Below are 27,678 nucleotides of genomic sequence, written 5' to 3'. Positions count from 1 at the left end.
TTCCTCCAGCAAGGCCCCAACATCCCAGGAAGCAAATGGGGGTTCAAACAGGCCAGTATCCACATAATCTCCATAGGGTTGGAGTTCAGGAACAAGAACAGATTTTCTAACTGCTTTAATGTAGTGTGCGATCCTACCTATAGCAGGATCCACATAAGCTTTGGATTGGGGCAAAAAAGCCGGAGACGGAACAACATCATTACAAACATCAATAGGGAGTGTTTTATTCCGATGCTTGCATTTTTTAGTTTTTCTCTTTTTCGCCACTTTGCATGTCTGCTGTTTAAAACCTGAAGTGGCAACAGACACATTGAACTGATTGTCATACTGAAAGATTTTGCATGGAAGGGAAAGATCAGCTGACTTATCAGCAGCTACACACTCAATCAGAGCAGGTGGTAAGCCAGGCAGTTTAAACCAGTGAGAGAATATCTCTGCAAGAAACTGATACAGATTACCATTCCAGGAATTGATTTTTAACAAATCATATGCCCAGGTGATCAAATCGTCTTTTAAGAGCACATAGGCAAAAAGAAGAGCCGACGTGGACGGATCAGAAATCTGAAAGGTGGGATTCAGACAAAACCTCACACATTCAGAAAGAAATTCCGCCTTGGTCTCTGAATTTAGCCTTTTAAAGCTCTTAAAGACACAGGACCCAAACTCGACAAAATCGTACAAATCAGAAATTCCATCTACACTGGGGTTTTGGGTTTGGCTGGTCATTCTGTAACGATTGTGGAACTTTCTCCGTGATCAGCGCACAACGTGTGCGCTGACTCGGCGGAAATCCACCACAAGCGTATATTTGCAGGCACCCAGCAAAAGGTGCTACGCACCTGTAGAGGGAAATTCCTGTCGGCAGATGGCGCTGGGGAGTGCAGAGGAACCAATCCTCTGTACCTCCACAAGTGCCAGACAGGAATTGTACGAAGCGCAGAACGCAATCGCAAGAGAGGCGATTGCGAATGAGAACGAGCAAAGGGACAGGTTGTATGTGTGTGCGCCAATCTAGTCGCCACCCCGCGACCGCGCACACACAACAGCAGATATGAAATAGGAACGCGATCGCGAGAGATGCGATCGCCAGACGTGACACAAGGCAGATCAGAACAGAATACGAGGTTAGCAAAGGCACAGCAAATAATACAATGAGAATAACAAGGAAAATAACAAACGCTAGCTAACCGCGGACACCGCACTCATTCGCAACAGTGCACGCGGTTATGTGCGGTCTCCACGTGATAAGCACAATAGAGACAAGCACGCCTAACTAACCATTGACAGACAAACATGAAACAGAGGACGCGTACGCTTGCTTAACGGTCACCGAGCCTCCAGCAAGCGTAGCAGACAAGACAGACACACGAAAACAGGGACAAGCGAGAGATAGGATCCACAGCACTAGCGAAAAGTGGCTAGCGCGATCCAAGTACAGAGTAGCAGAACAGAAGGATCCCCAGCGCTAGCGAAAAGTGGCTAGCGCGATCCCAGAAGACAGAACAGAAGGATCCCCAGCGCTAGCGAAAAGTAGCTAGCGCGATCCCAGGAGACAGAACAGAAGGATCCCCAGCGCTAGCGAAAAGTGGCTAGCGCGATCCCAGGAGACAGAACAGAAGAGATAGCTGGTAGCAACCGCTGCACCAGCTATACTCCAAGAACAGAGATCAGAACCATTTCCTGTCGACCACCTTTGGGGCAGGACAATGGCAACAGGCAAGACAAGACAGAACAGGCAATACAGATAATACAACCTGACTGGGCTAGAAGGGGAGCCTAAAGCAACCCCCAGGAATTAACTATACTAGATAGCAATGGCTGACACTCCAGCAGTGTCCATCAGGAACAGACCATGGAAAGGAAATGACCAGCAAAGCCTTCTGGGAAACATAAAGCTCTTATAGTGCCAGTCATCAAAGAAGGCAGGTAGGGGATTTGCATAACGAATGTATGCAAATTCCCCAGCAAGAGAACAGACCAGCACTTGCAATGGAAAGACAGGTCTCTGTCCCAGAGTCCTGCAGCATGCAAACCTAAACAATGGTCAAAAGGCTGCCTGCCTGCGCAGGCAGCTGAGCGGATTCTCACACAGCAGGTGACTTTATCTATCACCCAAAATACATATTACCTTGCCAAGCAAAAATAGTGTAATAAAATTGATATACTCTATTAAAAAGTTTGCTCTTTGCCCCCAGTACCATCTTAAATAACAAAAATAATGCATATAATATGTGCAGCTCTTGTGCCTCCATAATAATGTAATATTCTGTTATAGGGCCTGTGCTATAGAGCCTATTTGAGTCCTCTGTAATAGTATACTTCATATAGTAATGTAACCATCCTCTTGCTGTTATAGTGCTGATGTGATGCTATCATGGTGTGCCTATAATTCCCCTCATTTACAGTACCTTACCTGTTATAGTGCCCACTGCCCCTAATACAGTTCTTTTTTTCTATACTGCCCCTCTCTGGTACATTGCACCTGTTATAGTGTCTACTCTGATACAACAAACCTGTTATAGTGCCCATTATGTTATAATGCCCCTGTTGTAGTTCTTGTATACCCTCTGTTATATTGCTCATTATAATGCACACTCCCTTATAGTTACCCTGATATAATGCCCCTCTTTTTGCCTATACATTCTCCCACAACCTGTGATATGCCCCCCACTACTTTCCCTTATAAAGTGCCCCTCTGCGATAGTTCCTCTATATTTGTGCCTGTTTATAGTCCCACTTTTTTTATACCCCCCCCCCCTTAAAGGAATACTGTAGATGGGTCGGAGGAAAATGAGTTGAACTGCGCAGGCACAGACCAGTATGGTCTGTGTCTGCGCAGTATGCTCCTGGTGACATCAGCGGGAGCGAGGACACAGCAACGCAGGCGCAGTGGGTTTCAGACTTTAAAGTCTGACATTCCAGAAGTGAACCGGAGGCGGGGCTGGAGCATCGGTGAGTTGCTGCGCGGGCGCAGGATGTCTGCGGGGGACCAATTAGAAGCCCTGGGTAAGTTCAACTCATTTTCCCCCGACCCCCTACAGTATTCCTTTAATGGGGCTCTGATTTCATGATCCCCTTCTGTTATTCAGTTATACTCCCCTTATTATAGTCTATTCTCTGTTAGAATCCCACTATTATTGAGCTCCCTGTATTAAAATGCATCTATTAAAGTGGCTTCTTTGTTAATGCCTTTTTTATTGGCCTCCATTTGTCATAATGCCCCTTCATCATTTTGCCCCTGTTATAATATCCAAACTGTAATATGGACCTTGCTACCTCCTCTCGTTAGTGTGTCCTCATGTTATAACCCTCCTCCCTCAATATAACACCACCCTTATAGTTCTTACCTCTCTTATAGTAACCACCTTAATGATAACCCTTATAGTACCACTGTCGCATGCCTTCCTGGTAGTGAAGTTTAGTATAACCTTACCTAACTTCTTTGCGTGCCGTCCTGCATTCTGCTGCATCTGCTTTACAGAGCATACACATCGACTTGGTACTGCAAGCCTTAAAGATGAAGGAAAAATATATATTAAATATTTTATTGCTACACAAACCATTTTGTTACTGTATATTAAACATGGCCTTCATGTTTTAATCACGTGATCATAAATGCTGGACTAAACAGGTGGCTTTTCAGTTTTGATTTAAACGTGTCCAGGGTTGGAGCTGTCTTGATTAAGTTTGGCACGGCATTCCACAGGGCAGGCGCAGCATGACAGAAAGCTCTGGCACCAAAGGTTTTTAGTTGGATTTGGGGGGGTGGCCATGTTATTGGATCATTTGATCTGAGGTTGTGGATGGAGTGACCCAGTTGCAACAAATTCTTCAGGTAGCCAGGGCCTGAATTGTGTGGGGATTTGAATGTTAGCATGCCAATTTTGAAAAAGGATTCTGCATTTTATGGGTAGCCAGTGTAGTGAGCAAAGGATTTGTGTTATGTGGCAATGGCGGGGTTGGCTTGTTAACAGTCAGTAAAAGAGCTCTCCTGAGCCCGGTGTCCCTATTGTGATCTGGCCAAGTGTTCTGGTTATCTCCAACCACTTAACAAAATAATCTAAAGGACTTGACAATAAAATGTGGTGGAATCATTACATTGTAAATCCTCTTTACAGAACAGCAAATGAAATGTCTAATTCTACCTTCCCTGTAATAAATAAACCATGAAGTTGGTAATTATTTGTACATGCAGTTTTTTTTTACTTCATGCAATTACTAGTTATGTATTTTGTTTATCATGTTAAATGTTTAAAGGGGAACTGAAGAGAGAGGTATATGGAGGCTGTCATGTTTATTTCCTTTTAATCAATACCAGTTGCCTGGCAGCCCTGCTGGTCTATTTCTCTGCAGTAGTATCTGAATAAAACCAGAAACAAGCATGCAGCTAGTCTTGTCAGATCAGACTTATAAGTCTGAACCACTGAAACACCTGATCTGCTGCATGCTTGTTCAGGGGCTTTGGCTAATAGTATTAGAGGCAGAGGATCAGCAGGGCTGCCAGGCAACTGGTATTGTCTAAAAGGAAATAAACATGACAGCCTCCATATACCTCTCTCTTCAGTTCCCCTTTAATTTCAGATTCACACGTGTAAAGTTTGAGTCAAGTCTTAGTTCAGCACAGTTCAAAATCTACTCACTTATAGCTTAGAAAAACAGAGATCCCAAATACAGAGGTGTAACATTAGGGTGTGCAGAGGCTGCAACAGCTTCATGGTCCCTGGACAAAAAGGGCCTTCCTCCAGTCATTGCATTAGGTCTTTATTGGTATTGTATTGGTAATGATCTTCTATATGTGCTTTAAATGGTGGTAAACATTAAAAACCGTTTTGTTTCCCCTGCTTACACCTCTCTACCACAGTGGCTGTCCTTGGCAAGCCAGGTTTGGTGGTCTGTATAATTGTATTCTTCTTCAGTGCTTAGGGAAGTGGTGATAATGTAAAATTTGCACTGGGGCCCATGACTCTGCAGCTACGCCCTTACCCAAGTGGTGTCTCTTTTTTTGTGTCAAATGAGACTTAAAAAATTCCAAAATGTGTGGTTTATTTTCAACGTGGCTGCATCACTTTATACAACCCAACAAACTTCATAGCTTTAGCTGCATTGCACTATTCCTAATGCACATAAATGGGTCCCAAACAAAGTTTGGCAACAGCTTGTTCATGTACCACATACACGTACACGGAGGAGCAGGAGAAATGTGAGGGGTCATGCACGCTGGGGACAAAGGCTGGGACAGAAGGGGGCACATACACTGGGGACATAAGCTAGGACAGAAGGGGACACATGAGGGACAGAATGGGACACATGGCAGAAAGAAAGGGACACATTGGGGACAGAAGGGGGCACATGAGGACACAGGAGAACACATAGGGGACACAGGAGGACACCATATGGGGGAGAACAAGTACAAGACGCTCCTGGAACTTGGACGCACCAGGTTTAGTGGCGCCTGGTTTCCTGGTTTTGTCCTCTAAACCTAGGTGCTTCTTATATTCCAAAGAGTCTTATACGGCGGCAAATACTATAATAATAGATGTATGCTGTTTATGGAAAAACAACTATTGTTGATGGCAAAGTTTATAATGTTTGTGTATTGTCTTTGTGAGTAGACTTTATATATTTTTAATAATAACAAAATGACCTGACTCATACCTACCTTGTTCCTATAAATGTACATGAGCCCCATAAAAAATCCTAAGTGCCTCTCCAATTACAACAATTTTAATTTTTATAGGATGTAGGGATAACAAACGTATACTCTATTAATGACGACATGGCTATAGCAGTAATGCTGTAGTCCGTGTGCCACACACGGTTAATTAACCAGCCTGGCGTTCTATTAAGATCGCCAGGCTGGCGACCGGACGTTTTTTTTTTTAATTAAAAAAAAACGATTGCATGCAGCCAACTGAAAGTTGGCTGCATGAAAGCCCACTAGAGGGCGCTCCTGATGCGTACTTCTGATCGCCTTCGGCGATCAGAAGTAACAAGAAAGGCCGCGACGAGCGGCCCTTCTTGTTTTGCTTTCCTCGTCGGCATGGCGACGAACGGAGTGACGTCATGGACGTCAGCCGCCTCCGATCCAACCCTTAGCGCTGGCCGGAACTGTTTGGTCCGGCTGCGCTGGGCTCGGGCGGCTGGGGGAACCTCTTTTGCCACTGCACGCGGCGCATCGCCGCGCTGCGGCGGCGATCAGGTAGCACACGCGGCTGGCAAAGTGCCGGCTGCGTGTGCACCTTTTTATTTCATGAAAATCGGCCCAGCTGGGCCTGAGCGGCAGCCTCCGACGGTAATGGACGGGCTGAGCTTGTCCATACCGCCAGGCTGGTTAAGGGAACCAGCGATTTCCAAACCCCAAATTACTTCTCTCTCTGAGTTGCTACGATTCAGAGTGGGAATAGTAATAAATGCCACCCGATATTTCATCGGAAGCAGGGTGAGCCACCATTTGGCTTGCCCTGCACCCAGCTTGCCGGGTGGCCAAACTATAGGTACGCTGGAGATGACCTATTCCCCCAACCCTAAACTTGATTAACCACTTTTGTTTGGGTTCACCCCTGGTACCTTCCTGGCTTTATGACTCAAACTTGTCTGAGAATACTACAGCTGAAGTCGATGTTGCAGGAAAGGCTGGTGAAGGGCTTCCTGACCAAGTACTTTAATGGGATTTATCTGGTTTCAGGTACTCACATAAAACAACCTCTGTCTGACAACCTACACAGGAGTAGCAGTACGTTTGCATCTTAAACTAGGCTTTAAACTTTCCACTAGCAGCCATCTGGTTAACATGCTCACATAGATACTTTCTAGGTTTGTTAAGCACATTAGGTTAAAGCATGGTCAGAAAAACTCCATAAAATAGTCATCTTCATGCATTTTTTACTTGCGGACCGTTCTTCACAAGGGGCTGAAATTTGAAAGTCAAATTAAAACTGGAGCTAATGGGCCTCTTGGGAATCTGGGAATAGTTACTTAAGTTTTTAACGGAATCTGGAATCACACGGACCGTTCACATGAGCCTCCAGTAAATTCATTACCATTCCTCAGCCGCCGTCCGCAAGAAGTATCGCTGAACGATTACAATAAATGAAGCATGTTCAACTTGAATCACATCAAAGGGAGAAAGCCTTAAAGGACTGACTGCGAGGCAGGTGTTAATTATAATTTCAGACTTGTGAATTTCTCACACATTATTATAACCCAAACTGACAATGAAATGTAAATGAATTGCCAGCGGCTATGACCACTATTTTCCATCAATTATTAGAAAAAAAATTGCAAGTTTGCGTAAGAATCTTAACTGGACAATATTTAATTTCCTCTTCCGCTTTCAAATGGCCTCGAATGCAAGAAATGTAAAAGACGAATTCATTCTGGTACTTGTTATGGGAATCCTATCAAGTAGCCACCCTTTAGGAACTTCTTTCACCCCCTTCCCTGTGGTGCTAGCGTACCTGAAGTGTAAAGATAAAATCCACATTGTCAGCACAGGGAGCAGAAGTCATAATAGAGTAGCGTAAACATTTAAAAACTAAGATTCTGTGGGCCAGATGTATCAAAGCATTACCGACAGTTCCTCCTTCTTAATCTGTTCTAACCAGCAGGGAGTACAGTTCTGCATGATAATAAGAACCTTCTTAAATCCTAGGTAATAGTGGCAATTTAGCATGAACTTCTAGAACTGCACTAAAGTTAAGAACAGTGCAAATCCATCCCTAAACGCGCAGATTAAGAAGTGCTTGATAGCAGTTCTACAGATGTAGAATTGCAGACTAGACATGATTGCAGAGTGCAGGTTAGACATAATTTGTGTGGTGTTTTTCCCCCCTGCTGAATTCCTCCTCAGAGCCTGCTGCTATCAATACAGCAGGTGTGTTGGTTACCTCAGCAACAGCAATTCCCCTCACACACTGCACTGTCTGAGAGACCTTCCTAGCTCCTCCTAGTTTACAACAGTTTTAGAACGAATCTGCACTATCTAATGATTTCTTAGGCTTTCTGAGACAGTTCTGCACGGATTTCTAAAAACCTACTAATATTTTGTCTCAGACACTCTTGATAAATGTCCCCGTGTCTCTAAATACTGATTTTTTGGGGTTAGCCACACCCCTGCCTACAAAATGGGCATATCAGTTTTTAGCTCTTGCAAAGGCTGCAAAGTAATCATATATGTGGCTAAGAGGTGTCTCTCAGGCCTAGGGCCCATTAGCGGCTGCGGTTGTTATTCAGAAATTACTTGCTTTTTTTTAGTCTGATTACCAGAGGGATTTGCCCCTAACTGCCTTGTGATTGCAGTGCTGCTGTAGAAGCACACCCATAGGGTTCCACTGTTAAATCGCTTTTCCTATTGCCTGCTAGTGAGCCAGAGACCTTAGGGCAGCCCAGTAGGTGTGGCCTGAGAAGTACTGTGGTTATGCTTGTGCCAGTGAGCCAGACTATCAAAGAGAGAAGTGAATAGAGATAGAGTGGCGTGCCAGACATAGTATGAGGCCTTCCAGAGATGCTTTTCTGATGCTTGGAATCACATTTGCTGGAATGGGTAAAAATGAGGGAAGGGGGCAGTCAGAATAAATGTCATCCTGGTTCTTTTTTTAGGTGTGTAGTTTAGGTCCACTTAATGTAGTATAATGAGGAGATTGGTGACTTCCTGAGTAATTTCAATCAACTGCATGGTCACATGTCCTAGACTTTGATCTCCTGCTGTTCTCCTATCCCACTGAAGTCAAATACTGCATCATCATAGCATTTTATTTTGCTTCTGGGAGGTGCTGCCAAACATTCTCCCCTATTGGGGTATGGTGGCCACGGATGCCACCATACCATGGGTGCCATGTCTGCCCCTGTGCCACCATGCCACTGCTATCTGTCTCCCGTCCCTGTGCCGCCCCCGCCACCTGAGTCTTGTCTCTGACTCACAGTGCCATTGCGGTGACAGGACAGACAGGGAGGGCAGACACATATGGTCAGCATAATGGCGAGAATAAATCATGCAGATCTGGAGGAGAAGAGGAGATGGTCAATGAGATATTATTTACCCAAGTTGCATGCAAAATTTGAGTACTCCTAAAATGAGCAGAACGTTTTAAGAAAGAGTAATAGGGTGCAAGTACTGCCATCCTTCAATTGCTCGCTGTTTGTGCGAGACACCCCCCTCCCTCCCCATCCCTGTTTCAAGACCACAATTTTGAACTGTGCATATGCTATGCGAGTTCTGAACCCCACATGGCCAGTGAAATAAAGACCTCTGTATTACTTCTTTGTTTCGCACACAAGCTCTTCCTTTTGCTGGGCACATGCGGTTTGCAACTTGCGCATATGCAGTTCAGAATTGCTTGTGCACTTTCTCCAGACTCTTCAGCTGGAAGAGCCAGTCAAACATTGAAGGGACTTAAAACAGGACCAGGAGGGATGCCATAGACAACAAGCAGCTGGAGGATGGTCAGCAGAAGGTAATCTAATCTAGCCCCCATGGGCTTAATTCACATTCCCTCTCACGTTAGAGGTACTTTAAAGGGAACATAAAGCAAGAGGGATGTAGAAGCTGACATATTTATTTTAAACCACTTCACCTTTAAGGGTTTTTCCAGAGCAATTTTCACATACCAGCACTGTGTCAATTCATTACAATAACTTTATCACTACTTATCACACTGAAATGATTTATACAGTGTTTTTTGCCATACATTAGGCTTTCCTTGGGTGGTACTTTTTGCTAAGAATTATTTTATTTTATATGCATTTTAAAGTGAAAAAGAAGAAAAAAAATTATTGTTTCTCAGTTTTCAGCTAATATCGTTTTCAAATAAAACATGCTACTATAATCAAAACCCACACATTTTATTTGCCCATTTGTCCCGGTTATTACACTGTTAAATTATGTCCCTAGTACAATGTATTGCGACAACCTTCCATTTGGAAATAAGGGTGTATTTTCCCCATTATGTGATTTTGGGTACTTTAAAGGGACACTTAAGTCAAACAAAAAAAATGAGTTTTACTCACCTAGGGCATCCAATAGCCCCCTGCAGCTGTCCGGTGCCCTCGCCATCTCCCTCCGATCCTCCTGGCCCTGCCGGCAGCCACTTCCTGTTTTGGTGACAGGAGCTGACAGGCTGGGGACGCGAGTGATTTTTCGCGTTCCCACACACATTAGCACCCTCTATGCTGCTATATGGTATATGATATATGCTATAGCAGCATAGATGGTGCTATTGTGGCCAGGAACGCGAAGAATCACTCGCGTCCCCAGCCTGTAAGCTCCTGTCACTGAAACAGGAAGTGGCTGCCGGCGGGCCCAGGAGGATCGGAGGGAGACGGCGAGGGCACCGGACAGCTGCAGGGGGCTATTGGAAGCCCCAGGTGAGTAAAACTCATTTTTTTTTACTTAAGTGTCCCTTTAACAATAACATAAGCCCTTATTTGCAAAAATAACAGTAATACACCCTAATGGCATACATATTTTAATAGCCAAATCCCTAATATAACAATTTATGTATTGTCTTTTGTTGATCCTCTGCCTTTAATACTTTTAGCCATAGACCCTGAACAAGCATGTAGATCAGGTGCTCTGTCTGAAGTCTGACTGGTTCAGCCACATGCTTGTTTCAGGGTTGTGACTAAGACACTGCCAGAAGATCAACAGGACTACTAGGCAACTGGTATTGCTTAAAGAGACACTGAAGCGAAAAAAAAATTATGATATTATGATTTGTATGTGTAGTACAGCTAAGAAATAAAACATTAAGATCACATATATCAGTCTAATTGTTTCCAGTACAGGAAGAGTTAAGAAACTCCAGTTGTTATCTCTATGCAAAAAAGCCATTAATCTCTACGACTTTCAAAGTCGTGGAGAGGGCTGTTATCTGACTTTTATTATCTCAAGTGTTATTGAACTATTTACTTTTCCTCTGCCAGAGGAGAGGTCATTAGTTCACAGACTGCTCTGAAAGAATCATTTTGAATGCTGAGTGTTGTGTAATCTGCACATATTATAGAATGTTGCAATGTTAGAAAAAACACTATATACCTGAAAATAAAAATATGAGAATATTTGCTTTGCTGCTAAACTTCTAGTAATTATTCATAGTACACAACCAATTCATTATATCATATTTTTTTTTTCGATTCAGTTTCTCTTTAAAAGGAAATACATATGGAAGCATCGCCTTAGGTTCCTTTTGATGCAAACTTTATGCAGCATAGTGTTTGGACAATCAGATGCACTTCTTGCTGATTTGGATTGGCCCAGTTCCAGGGTCATATGATTTGCATAACATCTGCATGTGATTCTCTTGTGATAGCTAATTACAGAATTGTTTTTTATCATTATTATCATTAAAGTGCCAACATATTTTGTGGCGCTGTACAAAGTAAAAAATAAACATGGGGTGGGTGGGGCCTGAGGCTCCTCGGGCAAAGTCCTCAGATTGAGGATCGGTGTTCACTCTGGAACACTGGATTCCCACATCTACGCTGAAATGGGGGCTACATAGTCCCTCTTTATAGGATACTCCATCACGACTTCATTGCGGATTTGTCTTGCATGTACAATTGCTAACTAACTGTTAGTCATGATGTTCTGTCCCAATGAGAACTTTGTCCTGCATTGTATGCTGTATAATTTTTTGTTGAAAACGTCAATAAAACTGTTTGAAATAGAAGAATAAACATGGAGTGCAAAATAATAAAGACGATGGTATACACCAATATACAAAATACAAAATTGGTATAACATACGGAATTGGTAATTACAGTGACAACATTAATATGAATAAATGTGTAATGGATTCCAGGACACAAAAGGATCAAAGAGTCCTGCCCTTGCAAACCTAGAATCAAGAGGAATATGGGGGGGAGGGGCAAGAGGTGGGATAGTATACAATATTCATACTTGCGGCAGTGTGTTTGAGGTAATGTAGTAGGAGTACAACTTGGCCAGAGGTTAAAGGGGAACTGGCTTAAGGTAGAGCGTATGCTTAACAGAAAAAGTGAGTTGTGAGGGAACGTTTATCATGAAGTATAATTCTTGGCCAGGGCCTCACTTGGAGTTGCAGTGTTTTATACGATCATTTTTGCTTTAAAGTTATCCCAGTGCACATAGCTTTGGTCAGATAAATAATTTTTAACAACCAAAATATGTATTTTAATGCAGTAATATCTCTTAAAAATGCCTGTTTTAATTGGCTTATGAGGGGGGTTAAGGTGACAGCCTGGATCCATACGTCTGCAGTTACTTCACTGCTAACTAATTCATTTACATGCATGTCATGCGTAATAGATTGTAGCTCTTTTGTGTATTGCACTTTAGTTTTAAATTGAAACAAAAAATGTACTAATTATGCTTAATTGTCAGTAGAATTTTCCTTGACACATTCTCACCTTTCATGTGTTTTATCTTCCAGATGAGTGGATGTTCCCTGACACTTCCCAAGACGAGGAATCTAAACTGTCTGATGCTCAGCATCAAACAGACTTCAGTCACAACTGTCAACAACTGGCAGGCAGAAGCCAAACGGAGTCCAGCGATCCTGAAGATAGGCCTCTCGAGGACCTTAATGAAACTTCCCCTTCTTCCTCAATAACTCATTCAGCCTCCCAGGAGAAACTTCGGGGTCTTAAGGTTTCCAAACACGTCATTTCTCTATCTCTCTTGGAACATGATGCTGGTCGAGGGGCACAAATGGAAGATGATTTTTATGGAAGTGACAGCAGCATTGAGGTAATGTTATTAATTACTGATAAAACATGGTGTAGTATTGCAGGAATGATTGTCCCCTCCGGTTGTTATTGGAAGTAGATGCATGCTCTCAAGCTTGCCAAGATCGCACCTTCTCCACCCCTGGACTAATGTCTGCCTTGCAGTAGAACTGAGGCGCCGATTGCATTTTTGCAGTCGCAGTTATACCAGGATGTCTTGATGACAGGCAATGAGGGCTTATTTTCGATCAGATCCACCCTCACTACAAGTATCATTCCCAAATGAAGTGATGCTAGTGCTGGATACAAAAGGAAGGCCGTTTTGTTCTGTGTCTCTAAATGAGGGTCTGTAAAAAAAAAAAAGTATTGTGTAATACAGAAACCTTCATTCTTCACAGGAGCTATGTGACATCTGATGACACTGTGGACCTAAGCATTATTTCAATATAAATGGGGTATGGCAGCAATATTCATTATTTATTTGTATTTTGTTCTATTTATTTATTAGGTTTAGTACTAAAATACTGTAGACTGTTTTATATTGAATTTTATTTTCAGTATTAAATATCACAAGTGAAATGGTATATTTGAGTTATGAAAGAGACCGTGGATAAATAGAAAGTGCTTGTAGTAAGTCATCATCTGAGATGAGCAGATTCTCCACATGCCAAGCATATAACAATAAGCCAAAATTCTTGGTCTCAGTCAAAATTCTAGGTGATGATGATCAATGGAGTAGTGAAAATGTGTAAACTGAATAGGAAGAAGGAAAGGGAGGGGGAGAGGGAATGGGGAGAGGGAAGGAGGAGGGGAAATAGAAGAAAATGGGAGGGAGGAATGATGTGGGAGGGGAGGGGGAGGGGGATGAAGGGAGGAAAGGGCCAGTCCATACCAAAAGTGAATAACTGTAAAGATTAGTCAAATCTGTATCAATACACATGGAGGAGTAATTTTTCCAATACATACCCTGCACTTCAAATAGGTCGGGTGTGGGGTGAACTTCAGTTCTTTGTACTTAGTCTAGGATTGCACAAAACAACCTTATTTGTGTTATCATAACTGAAGTAATAAACAAAACATATATAAATGAACGGTGTTTAGCGTGGTTAAATTATTAAAAGATGTTATAAGTGTAGCACTCTTCGGTCCTCATTTTTTATATTAAAGTACACCTGAAGTGAAAAGAATAAGTTAGGCACTCATCTCAGTAGTGGTAAGGCTCTGGATGATTACAAGTCTTCCCACAGCTCATCATTCCAGTACAGGGTCCCTCTATAGCTGCTTAGCTCACGCAAGTCAAATATGTTTCTTTTGGTCATGAGAACACATCTGTACAGGACATGCATGACTAAGGTCTGCTTATACTCAATAGAATAAAGTGCTTGTGCACAGAGGAGAAAAACCATGCTCTGGCGGCTTCATTCGGCTGGGCACAAACAGAGGTTGGTCATACATGCTAATCTGGATGTGCTCATCCAGAGCTGGGAGGAGCGGCCTTAGGCATGTACCATCTGGGCACGTGCACAGGGCCACCATTCCCAGGAGGGGCATCACATGTGCTCACCAAAGGACAACCTGGGCACTATGTATGCACACGTCACTGCCAGTGCAGTGGCTTACATCACTGCAGCGCAACAGATCACAGTGACACCACCTCTGTGTGCTGTGCCAGCACCTGCGTGCATCACTATTAAAGGCACTATCTGCAGCCTAGTCGCCAGGAGGTCCACCTCGCCCCCAGCAGCATGGAGAAAGGACACCACGTGCTGAGAAAGTGAAGGCGGAGGCAAATTTTAGCAAAAGTTAAACATATGTGTCATGAGCACAAGGTGGCTATGCAGTGTCCGCAACGGACGTAGCCATTTACCGTGCATAAGATTTGACATTGGCGGGTGAAGGGGCCACCATTTCTTTCTCTGCCCAGAGCCACCATGAGCCTCCCTGGCTGGGAGTGTGGCAAGAAGATAGAGAGTGAACCTGCACTCAAACAGGATCCTGCACTTGAAGGATCCAAGAAGCCTCAGGCTCATAGAAGCTTCCTGCTTCAGGTTTCTTGTACTGGAACACAAGTTGAGTAGTCTGGTGACAGTATACTAAGATACACGTATTAGAAGGCAATTTAGAAATGTATCATTGTCATGTTTTTCTTGAACTATTTTTTAAATTGTTCTTATTGGATATTTTGTAGTAGTAGTAATTAATGATTTTCTACCTGCTCTAGATCCACTTATATTTGCTAAACTATTCTGTTTAGGTGATATAATAGAGAGTCTATTATATCACCTAAACAGAATAGTTTAGCCAATATAAGTGGATCTAGAGCAGGTAGAAAATCATTAATTACTACTACTACAAAATATCCAATAAGAACAATTTAAAAAATAGTTCTTATTGGATGGTGTTCATCATCACCAAACATTTTCCCAAGTTCAGTAATTAGGCTATTGAACACAGTTCCGCTTCTGTCTTTCAATTGATTACCAATACTTTGAAATGTATCTAAGTTTGAATCCTTTACTCAGCTCAGATTGCCCATACAGACAAACATTATCCCAGGGAAGACGTGCCCACACTTTTTCGGCTCGCGAGCTACTTTTAAATTTGCCGAGGCCAGGAGATCTACCAACGTCTCAAATGCTAAGCACGCCCCCCCCCCCCCCGCGTAGGTTAGCCAGGTATATGTGCCTGCAGCATAGGTTGCGTGCCCTCAGTGTAGGTTAGCCAGGTATATGGGCCCTCAGTGTAGGTTAGCCAGGTATATGGGCCCTCAGTGTAGGTTTGCCAGGTATATGGGCCCTCAGTGTAGGTTTGCCAGGTATATGGGCCCTCAGTGTAGGTTTGCCAGGTATAGGGGCCCTCAGTGTAGGTTAGCCAGGTATAGGGGCCCCCAGTGTAGGTTAGCCAGGTATAGGGGCCCCCAGTGTAGGTTAGCCAGGTATAGGGCCCCCCAGTGTAGGTTAGCCAGGTATAGGGCCCCCCAGTGTAGGTTAGCCAGGTATAGGGCCCCCCAGTGTAGGTTAGCCAGGTATAGGTCCCTTCAGTGTAGGTTAGCCAGGTATAGGGCCCCCCAGTGTAGGTTAGCCAGGTATAGGGCCCCCCAGTGTAGGTTAGCCAGGTATAGGGCCCCCCAGTGTAGGTTAGCCAGGTATAGGGCCCCCCAGTGTAGGTTAGCCAGGTATAGGGCCCCCCAGTGTAGGTTAGCCAGGTATAGGGCCCCCCAGTGTAGGTTAGCCAGGTATAGGTCCCTTCAGTGTAGGTTAGCCAGGTATAGGGCCCCCCAGTGTAGGTTAGCCAGGTATAGGGCCCCCCAGTGTAGGTTAGCCAGGTATAGGGCCCCCCAGTGTAGGTTAGCCAGGTATAGGGCCCCCCAGTGTAGGTTAGCCAGGTATAGGGCCCCCCAGTGTAGGTTAGCCAGGTATAGGGCCCCCCAGTGTAGGTTAGCCAGGTATAGGTCCCTTCAGTGTAGGTTAGCCAGGTATAGGGCCCCCCAGTGTAGGTTAGCCAGGTATAGGGCCCCCCAGTGTAGGTTAGCCAGGTATATGGGCCCTCAGTGTAGGTTTGCCAGGTATATGGGCCCTCAGTGTAGGTTTGCCAGGTATATGGGCCCTCAGTGTAGGTTTGCCAGGTATAGGGGCCCTCAGTGTAGGTTAGCCAGGTATAGGGGCCCCCAGTGTAGGTTAGCCAGGTATAGGGGCCCCCAGTGTAGGTTAGCCAGGTATAGGGCCCCCCAGTGTAGGTTAGCCAGGTATAGGGCCCCCCAGTGTAGGTTAGCCAGGTATAGGGCCCCCCAGTGTAGGTTAGCCAGGTATAGGTCCCTTCAGTGTAGGTTAGCCAGGTATAGGGCCCCCCAGTGTAGGTTAGCCAGGTATAGGGCCCCCCAGTGTAGGTTAGCCAGGTATAGGGCCCCCCAGTGTAGGTTAGCCAGGTATAGGGCCCCCCAGTGTAGGTTAGCCAGGTATAGGGCCCCCCAGTGTAGGTTAGCCAGGTATAGGGCCCCCCAGTGTAGGTTAGCCAGGTATAGGTCCCTTCAGTGTAGGTTAGCCAGGTATAGGGCCCCCCAGTGTAGGTTAGCCAGGTATAGGGCCCCCCAGTGTAGGTTAGCCAGGTATAGGGCCCCCCAGTGTAGGTTAGCCAGGTATAGGGCCCCCCAGTGTAGGTTAGCCAGGTATAGGGCCCCCCAGTGTAGGTTAGCCAGGTATAGGGCCCCCCAGTGTAGGTTAGCCAGGTATATGTACCTGCAGGCGGAGGAGAAGAGGCGGCGAGGAGAGACTCTGGCAGGCCAATGGGATGTAGGAGAGAAGCGGCGGCGAAGAGAGAGGCGGCGCAGCCGCTACGTCATGGCTGGGGGCGGCACCGGGCACGTTACACACGCACATTACACAGGCTGCCCGCCGCCGCCCCCAGCCATGACGCAGCGGACGCGCCGCCTCTCTCCTCCCTCTCTCCTTGCCTGCATGCATTCTTATTGGCCAGCGGCCAGCAGCTAAACACGAGCTGCTGGCCGCAACAAACATTAACGAGACGCGGCCAGGAGGCCGCGATCTACCAAGGAGGCGGTCGCGATCTACCGGTAGATCGCGATCGACCTATTGGGCAGCCCTGAGTCTTAAGTCAACAAAAGATCTTTTGATGCCAACAAGAGTGATACACAAATATGATAGATTAAAGGTTTTTCCAGTTTAAGAGCTATGAGAATGTATTATTCCTCCTCATCTACTTTAAGGGAACCTATGACGAAAGATAAATGGAGGCTAGGGATGCTCTCACAAGTAAATTTGAGTGCCTAAGCACTCAAATTTGTGATTTAATTGAGCATTAATTACTGCAGGTGTGCGGCAGGGACATAAGGGCTTATTGACCCATAAATATGCGTCCTCCCTGCGCTCCAAATAGCTTGCACACGTCCTATTGGACGCGTTTCAAGCCTCGCCAACCCGCACTTCCTCCTTCAAGCCGGAGGAAGTTGCTGATACATTGCTGATACAAATCCAGCAATAAATTTACAGTGTGTCTACTTCCTGCTTTCATGGAAGCAGATATGGGGTTAACATCCAATGTGTTTACAAATTAGCAGTTCTGCCATGGCAGAGAAGTTACCTGAGCAAATATCAGATACACGAGAAAGAATTAATAGATTCATCTGAAACCAAGAAGATGACTGCCAGTGCAGTAAGAGATAAAGGATTCATCCTTTTACAGACTGTTTTAGGGTCCCAAGCACCATGCAGAATCATGTTTCCTTCTTGTACTGTGTATATATATATATATATATATATATATATATATATATATATATATATATATATATATATATATATATATATATACACAGGCTCTTGCCACAATAAGGGCCCAGTGCTTGCTCCAGGCAGTAATTTTTTTTTTTTAGCTTAACGAGGCACTGAAGCGAAAAAAATATGATATAATGATTTGTATGTGTAGTACAGCTAAGAAATAAAACATTAGGGTCAGAGACATAAGTCTAATTGCTTCCAGTATAGAAAGAGTTAATGCTGGGACACCATGAGATTTTCTGGTCGATTTACTGTCAGACCGATTATTTCCAACAAGTCCGATTTGCTTTTCGATTGATTTCCGAGCATTTTCCGATCGATTTCCGTGCACTTTAATAGGAAAATGAAATCGAAAATGTTGGAAATAATCGATCTGACAGTAAATCGACCAGAAAATCTCATAGCGTGTACCCAGCTTAAGAAACTCCAGTTGTTATCTCTATACAAAAAAGCCATTAAGCTCTACGACTTTCAAAGTCATGGAGAGGGCTGTCTTCTGAAGTTTATTATCTCAGCTGTCAGTGAAGAATTTTCTTTTTCTCTGCCAGAGGACAGGTCAATAGTTCACAAGACTGCTCTGAAAAAATCATTTAGAATGCTGAGTGTTGTGTAAACTGCAACTATTAAAGAATGATGCAATGTTATAAAAAACACTATATAACTGAAAATAAAAATATGAGAATACTAATCTTCTAGTACTTATCCGTACTACACAACCAATTCATTATATCATTTTCTTTTTTTTCGCTTCAGTGTCTTTAAATCTGGTGAGTTTGCTTTACGGTAAATTACTGTGAAAGATTGTTAGCATTAATATTGTCTTTTTTGTGAAAGAATGTGCCTTAATTTCAGTATTCCAGGGAGTCCTCAGGGCTTCTCTCCATATCCATTGGCAGCACAATACAGCTGAAATTGCTTTGGTGATGTACTATGGCAGCTGTGAGATGACCCTCCAGAGATCTCTCCACTGGGTCACAACTGACTTCTAAAGTGAATACGCTCTACTCAGTAGCCTGCTCTGCTGCTTATTTATCTGCAGGTCATGGCAGATTAGACCTATATCTTCATAAACTTCTTTGAACATGTCCAGCAGACAAATATATGCGTGCTCCGCGTTACAACCAGTACTAAAGGATATACTGTCCAAAGTAAACCAGCCCTCCAATGCCAGAGTCAGATAATGAAAGGAGGAGCAGCTCTCTTTAGTGGCGGGATTTGACAGGTGTCTGCATCAGAAAAAGGAGATAGAGGAGAGTGCTTCTATAGTGCAATACCTTTAATTCAGTTTGCAAATTGCAAAAGAAATGCACGTACAAGATCGCAAAAACTGCAAGCGTGACTCACATGCCCAATGTTCCACTCCTTGGGCATCAACCGCAGCCAGCGGGGGACATCAACAAGGGTGGGTGGTGGGTCTGGAGTGCAAGCAAGCTCTGCGTGCCAGGTAATAATGACTACAAGTTTTGACACACCAGTGTGTCTTTGTCAAACATGGCAAGGAGTATTGTTTGTCTTAATGATTAAGGCTTTCATCAGTCTGAGGTCTCGGTATTACCGGCATCTGCTTTGTACTGCCGTGGCTAGTAGGTTCACTGCTGTTCTATGTAGTTGTTTTTTATCAATTCCATATAATGGAAAAGCACAAAATGCTTCACTTAGCTGGAATGAATTATGGCGTGTAATGCATATAGACACGCTATAAACCAGTGATTCTGAACCCATGGCTGGCTTCATCATCTGTCCTGAAGTGATGAATGATGGGTGTTTCTCTTTGGACAGTGGTGATAGTAGTAAAAAGGTATTAAAAGGTATTACTTTTACAAGACTTTGTTTTTTTCTACCTACATATCTTTGGACAGTGATAACCTGAAACTACTATACTTTTAACACAATAAATAAACAAAAAAGCTTTAGGCAATTTTTACACCATTACTTCAATTTGCACTACCTTTTCAATAATCATGTTTGTTAAACAAGTTTGTAGTTTGTGTTTAGCGGGCTATTAAGAAAGTGTTCACAATGCAATTAGCTGATCTTGTGCAGCAGAGAGTGTTGGTGTGCAGTGTAGAGCATTATGCACATATTTCTTAGTATTGGTTATTATACATTCAGCTTTCAGCATTCCCTGAGATTGACTAATAGACATTAGCACAGATGAGTATTGCTAAGGGCGCATTCATTGATCGAGCTGTGCAGATGTGCCATTAGGAACATAGCATTCCTTTTCCCTCATCCGTCATTTCCCAGAGTTACTCAACATTCCAAAGCCATTTGTTATATCTGGACAAACCTTTCTATGATTTATATGTTTATGATCAATGACATCTGCGCAGAGTCCCCTCTAAATCATATTCATGTCACCTATGAAGGCTGGTACATGCACATTACTCATAAAGCAGTATGAGATATGCACAAGAGGGTTCATAATTGAACTTATAGAATTCAGAATAATGTAGATCTAGGTGTAATAGAGGGATCTGGTCTAATACTGGATGTGTAAGCAACTGGTGCTGTGGCTTATGCCATCATTCACCTGTGCACGCAGATATTCTGGAAGAATTATCATCACTTTCAGCCACAACCATAAGCAAGTATCTCTGTTGATTCAGGAGAGTAAGGGAGCGTTATTTTAGTGTTTTTGGTATGGGATTTTCCACTTGCATGATTTTGTGTTTTTGTACTTGTTTTTGCAACCTTTTGTGCAATTTTTACAAGCATTTGTATGCAAATTTTTCCATGTCAGTTTTTCAGTAAATACTAATATAGGTAGTTTACACAAAAAACAATGTAATTAACGTCAAAATTCTATGCAAATTTTAGTGCAAAATGCACATTTTTACGCAAATTTTCTGCCTTCCCATTGACTTGCATTGAAACACGAATTGCACATCACACGTGAAAAAAAGCAGACCTGCCATTCAAATTTAAAACACAGAAAAGTCCCAAATGCAGGAATGTGATGCAATTGAAATGTATTACATGCATGGCAATCCTTTTTTTAGAAAATCACAGGAGACTTGGAGCCATATACAACCTCCTTTTCTCCTACGTTTTTTCATCTTCTGTTTAAAACAACTTTTTACCACTCTGCAATTGAAAAAGTACATAAAAGTAGGTTAAAATGTACTGTCAAAATTATTAAGATTATTTTCCCAATATCACCTAAAACTTGGATTGCATGTGGCCCTTGAACACTGCCTTAAAGTTGGTGGGGGGGGGCGGGGGGGAGTGATGCTAAGGTGCATGCACACCATTAATTGATGTCACTCATTGGGGATCAAGACCCAGTCCCCTTGGGTTACATTGCTGGGCCAGGCTCCACACACGCGAGTCAGCTGTGTAGCTGATGATGCACTGTGCTGCTATGCGAGGGGGCAGAGGGACGGCAGAGTAGCGCGTGCGTGACGTCATGCAGCGGGCTGGGGAGTGACGCTCACAATGCCATCGGCAGTCACTGGGGGTGAGTTGATCTGCTGGGCACATCGCTTGTAAGCTTAGGGTTGGGACAAGTTATCAGCTGAGACGCCTTTGATCAAGCGTTTGTACGAGGGTTTAGTGTCATATTTGAGGTCAGATTACAGGTAGGCTAATGCTTGGCAAGGGGTCGCAATAGGATCAAATGTTAGGCAATGCTGTTCAGCGTCCATAACTAAATATGCATGCTAGATTACATACCATTGCATAGTAATGATTCTCAACAAATTACAACCTTCTATGAACGATGGGATGCACAATGTTTCTGTACATACTACAATGAATGACACATAAATGCAGTACAGACTATGGGAAAAACAGACATTCAACAGATAAGACCAGTGTCAGTCTTTGAATCGCATACATGTAAAAAAGGTGTTCCAGTAACTTGGGTGCCAGAGATAGCCTCTAGCAGAATATTGGTAAATAACTGAAATTCTACTTTTAAGCAAAGGCTAATTCTGATAGTACACCTGCAATTTTTACCGCTATGTTACTATCACCTAATGTAACCCTCTTTTCACACAAGCCCGCCCTCTACTGACGTTTACCCCTAACCTACCCCATGCAATCTCTGCTGATGTCTATGCTGCCTTCAACACTAAAAACTCCCTCTGCCGATATTTGCGCCACCTACTACCCCTTGCGCGCTGCTATAGCCACAGTTAACATTGCCGTCTATGTGGCGCCCATTCTGCTTCATTTAAATATGTGTACATTTCACTCATGCAAACTTATTTGGTAATACACTGCTAAGTTTTGCTTCAATGCAGCTTTGTACTGTGCAGCCTATTACCTTGCAGCTCCTGTCATGTCACAGGCATTAGGAGCCGCAAGGTGGTAGGCTGTACAGCAGCTACACAGAAGCTTTGAGGAGGACCTGTCCTGCTGCCAGAAGCAGGTAATGTACAATGCTCTGCTGCCTCTACTCTGCATGTAAGATCAGGAGTCCCTCTTAGCCCCCAGCCCCCCCCCCTTAATGGCGGGGATCGCTGAAACTATTGTGACCCCCCCTGTATGTAAGCTACTTGCCCTTTATTACTTTACCTTGGTTCTTCTCTAGGAAATCTTTTTCCTCTGCACTGTACAAAGTCTCATTATATGAATATCACTTTATAATTTCCGGCTGAGTAGCAGCACGACGGTATCAATGCTTTGTGCACACCAGATGCCTCTATTTAAATCCAGTCACTGCTACAGACACTTATATTTTTTATGCCAATTAAGCCAGTAGACACAATGATTAAATAAATGATTGAATAATGCAGCGTTGATTTCTGTCTAATAAATTCAATAATCTTGCATGGTGCAGAGCGTCTTTTTCCTGACTCTTTCTACAGAGCACATCTGGACTTTGCTTCTCTGGTACTATTTCTACCTGTAGTTGTGCTAGGTATAATAATGTCTTCCTACACCAGCAGGTATTGGCAAGTATTTGGTGTCACACGTGACATGATCTCCAAAATGGCTGATGAACAGTTATTTTCGGAGACATGCACACTATGGTCGTTTTTGTCATATTGTGCTATTTTTACTCCGCTAGCTATATTATACCAACGGTCCCTCATCATACTGGGGCTCTGTAACATAAGGGATTTTACCAATTTAGTACAGTGGCATTCCTTAGGGTGAAGAGTAGAATGTACACCAATATGCAGCAGGGATAGACAGTGTGTGAAACTGGGCGTGCTCTCATGCAGAGACAATCATGTGGAGAATGAGAGGCAGCGAGGCACGCGCTGCTTTAAAAACCCTTTATTCCAGCTGGGTAGACACTGTAGTACAAAGCAGTGGGGGTGTCAGAGCCTGACAGCTGTTTCGCAAGGTTAACCTTGCTTCTTCAGAGGCAAAACATGTTCTTGTTCACCGCCTCTGCTTTGTACCACAGTGTCTACCTAGCCAGAATAAAGGGTTTTCGAAGCAGCGGTCCCTCGCTGTCTTTTTTTTCTCCACAGGATTTTTTGGTGTGGGGAAAGAACATTCTAGGATGCCCCAGAGGGACTCCAAATTTTGCAGAGATGTGTAAAATCCTTCATGTTACCAAGTCTTGAAGCTGGAGTCTCTGCTACTTTTGAGAAGGCTACTTTGGGAACCTCCCCCCCCCCTTCCCCAGTTACTTCAGTACCAAACAGCAGACCCTATTCTTGTTGGCCCCAAGATATCTTAGTATCCTGGTAACATGAGTAATTTTACACATTTCTGCAAAATTTGGAGTCCCTGAAACCCTCCTACTCCTCCTTTCTGAAACAGCTGCTCATCAGCCTTGTTGGAGATCATAGTAATCATTCTGTGTATGCATGTGATGATGCCCACCAATGATTGATTAGGTGGGGCATTAGGTTACAGTTGACGATCCAGTTGTATATCTGTAGCAGGAAATACAACCTGCAGTGGGACGTGTATTGTGTCCTCGCCTCTATATACACACATTTAAAAAATGCAGCTCTTTACTTTTAATTAGCATTTTTGTCAGGTTTTATGTAGGTTCACTTTAAGGTATATTCAAATCTATTGTATATTCATATATTCTAAGCAGGATACAAGAACGATATTTAAGGCAACAATAAGCCATTTTATACAGGTGCTGAATGTAATCTCTAATATTCCTTAGATTCTATAGTAACGCCATGCTTGTTAAAGAACATATTGCCTAGCAATGGACATTTCTGGCTTATTGACGTGACTACACATTCTTCACAGATAAACAGATGAGAATAGATAAATGATATGGTTTTCGGTCTTGATATGTAGAGGATAGCGCTTCACTCCGTCACACGGACCACTGTGCTGAATAGAAGTGGGTAATTGATTCATTCACATTTGCACTTAAAGTGGACCCAAATTAAAAATACAAGATTTCAGAAATAAAATCTATTTTCTAAATTATAATAATAAATAGCAGCCTTTTTTCAGCTGCATGATGACAAATATAAAATATTTTACATTTATTGGAGAAACCCCTCCCTTGCTTTCATATTGCCGGGACAGAATCCGGCAAAATGCTGGAGTAGGTGGTGTCCAGCAAAGGAGGAATTGCTAATGGCTGCCACCCGTATAACCCCTAGTTAAGAAAAGAGAAGGGTGAAAAGCATGCACTGAAATGCTCATAGGCTTGAAGGAGTGTTTATTTATCTTTGTATGTGTCATAGTAGTGCAACTAAATATTTTGAATTAAAAAAATGTTTGGTTTGGGTCCGCTTTAAAGCAGCTATGCTGAGGCGGGGGACTTATAGGTACATTTACTCAGGCAAAAAGCTCAGTTATGATGGAATTATTTGGTATGTAGAATGGTAAAATGGTAGCAGAAAAAAAGGGAGCTGGTGGCGCCGGCTAGTGGATGAAAAGGGCACCGCCGAAGACTCTAATGCAATTAACGTTAATACAGTGAAAAAAAGCAGAAAAAACGGGCACCCGATAAATATCGTGAACAACATTAGAACATTCCAGTTTTAAAAGCCTGTTATCATTTTAGAAGCTTGGAACATTATAGTTTTTGTCATATTATTTCGTTTGTATGTACAGATTTTATGTTATCAAAGATATTATCGTTTGTATGCGTAAAAGGGTTTCTGCAGAGGGAGTTGTTAGGGTTAGGCACCACCAGGGCGGCGGTTAGTTTTAGGCAACAAGGGGGGTTAGAGTTAGGCTCCTCCAGGGGAGTGGGCAGGGTTAGGCACCACCGATGGGGTGTGGGGGGGGGGTTAGGCACCACCAGGGAGGGGGGTGGTTAGGGTTGGGTGCCACCTGGGGAGTGGTTAGTTTTAGGCACCACCAGGGGAGGGTTCTGTGTGAGAGTAGGGTTGTGTTAAGCCGTATTGTTGAATTACGTAACAATATTTAACGTAAATATCTTTTCGCTGTTATATTGCATCTGTTTTTAAACTGGTATTTATCATAAACCAGGTTCGACAACGATGTTTATCGTTATTAAGATGTCGTTATCCACCAGCGCCATTTTGTTTTCCAGCTGGGCCCTTTTTTCCTGGCACCCTTTTTTCATGCATGCGGTAAAATGTATGTTCTGCCACTATATTCAGGCTTAAGGTGCTCATTTTCCTCAGGCGTGATCTTTCGGGAAATTTGTGGGATCTAAAGTAATCGGGATGTAATTATTGATTGTTCGATTTTACATATGCTTTTAATACAGTTGTGGTTGTATGTGCCCGATTGTGCATTATTGAAGATTCACACATTTTCTTTTTATTAGAAATTATATCTGCATTTTGTAACGATTTGTGTCAGCAAGGAACAAAACTCTGATTATTAGGTGATCTGCAGTATCACCTATAGTGCAGATATATACCTGATTATATGGTGATCTGCAGAATCACCTATAATAATGGTATATCAGAAAGCTGATGTGACAACAAATAGCTAGATAGTGATTGGTGCAACAGTAGTACTGGTAGGTTTTGCTATACCTCACCAGAGGAGCTGGTGGGTACTAACAGTACAGCGCCCCTCACCAGAGTCAAGGGCCCTCTGGTGAGAGTAGAGTGGTCAGACAGATCGGGTTGGCAACAGACAGAAAGATGCAGTACAAAATCGGAAGGCAGAGACAGGAAGGTATAAACAGGCAGAGTCGGCAGCAAGATCAGATGGGCAGAGGTACAGAATCACTGAGCAGAAGAGTAGTCAGAACGAGCCAGAGTCATGCACAGATAATAACACAGTAATGAATTAACTTTAAGGCTATCAAACAATTCCTATCTTGTGTGAAATCCCCGGTTTCCTCCCGGATCAAAGCACACCGGATCTATCTAAGGTCTGAGCGCTAACACCAAGTATTCGCAACAGCAGACAAGTTGCGAGTGATTCAGCTAGGCTTATGAAGCAGAGGAGACCCCTCCGGCACGCCCCCTCCTATCAGCCAATGAGGAGCGGTGAGCGTCTCCTCTGACGTCAGCCGACCAGCCGGTCAGCTGACGCGCCTCCTCCCCGCATAAAGATCCTGTCTGTGCGCGCGCGCACGCGACAATGCAACCCTATGTGCTGCTGACAGACCCGTCCTCGGCATGCTAGACGCCTGAGGCCCGGATAGACTGCTAGGCATGGAGCTGGAGGCAGCTGCGGTGGTAGCGCTGTTCACCGCAGCTGCCTCTCCAACGTTTGTTACACATTTGCATTTTTTCATCCAATTCTTTTTTTGTTGGTATTTCTGATGCAAATTTTCGCATTCTGATTTCCCATGAATATATTCACAAAGTTAATTACATGAATTTGTAAGTGATTAACTTGACATTCGTATGCAAATTTTCACATTTCTATTGATTAGCATTGTGTGCGATTCACATCCATGTCCATTCCAAAAAAAACCCAAACAGGCCGGCTGTTTTTTCTTCTGCAGAAAATTTGGATGTGAAATTCACATTAAAATGCACAAGTGTGATACATAGTTACATAGTTACATAGTTACATAGTTATTTTGGTTGAAAAAAGACATACGTCCATCGAGTTCAACCAGTACAAAGTACAACTCCAGCCCGTCCCCCACATACCCCTGTTGATCCAGAGGAAGGCGAAAAAACCCCCACAAGGCATGGTCCAATTAGCCCCAAAAGGGAAAAATTCCTTCCTGACTCCAGATGGCAATCAGATAAAATCCCTGGATCAACATCATTAGGCATAACCTAGTAATTGTAGCCATGGATGTCTTTCAACGCAAGGAAAGCATCTAAGCCCCCTTTAAATGCAGGTATAGAGTTTGCCATAACGACTTCCTGTGGCAATGCATTCCACATCTTAATCACTCTTACTGTAAAGAACCCTTTCCTAAATAAATGGCTAAAACGTTTTTCCTCCATGCACAGCTCATGTCCTCTAGTCCTTTGAGAAGGCCTAGGGACAAAAAGCTTATCCGCCAAGCTATTATATTGCCCTCTGATGTATTTATACATGTTAATTAGATCTCCTCTAAGGCGTCTTTTCTCTAGACTAAATAAACCCAGTTTATCTAACCTTTCTTGGTAAGCGAGACCTTCCATCCCACGTATTAATTTTGTAGCTCGTCTCTGCACCTGCTCTAAAACTGCAATATCTTTTTTGTAATGTGGTGCCCAGAACTGAATTCCATAATCCAGATGTGGCCTTACTAGAGAGTTAAACAGGGGCAATATTATGCTAGCATCTCGAGTTTTTATTTCCCTTTTAATGCATCCCAAAATTTTGTTCGCTTTAGCTGCAGCGGCTTGGCATTGAGTACGATTAT

At 43.4% G+C, this 27,678-nt stretch overlaps 1 protein-coding gene across 2 annotated transcripts in view; it reads left to right on the top strand.

Annotated features, from left to right (window-relative positions):
* The window catches only part of CFAP20DC (CFAP20 domain containing), a 498,588-nt gene that overhangs the window by 252,078 nt on the left and 218,832 nt on the right, over window positions 1–27,678 (top strand). For both annotated transcript variants that reach the window (XM_068253759.1, XM_068253760.1), the window contains one exon: window positions 12,408–12,724. In XM_068253759.1, coding sequence (XP_068109860.1) covers window positions 12,408–12,724 — 317 coding nt within the window. The remainder of the gene's footprint in view (window positions 1–12,407; window positions 12,725–27,678) is intronic.

The sequence above is a fragment of the Hyperolius riggenbachi genome, chromosome 9, assembly GCF_040937935.1.
Source record: "Hyperolius riggenbachi isolate aHypRig1 chromosome 9, aHypRig1.pri, whole genome shotgun sequence".
Classification (NCBI taxonomy): domain Eukaryota; kingdom Metazoa; phylum Chordata; class Amphibia; order Anura; family Hyperoliidae; genus Hyperolius; species Hyperolius riggenbachi.
This window is presented reverse-complemented; position numbering and strand designations above follow the sequence as displayed.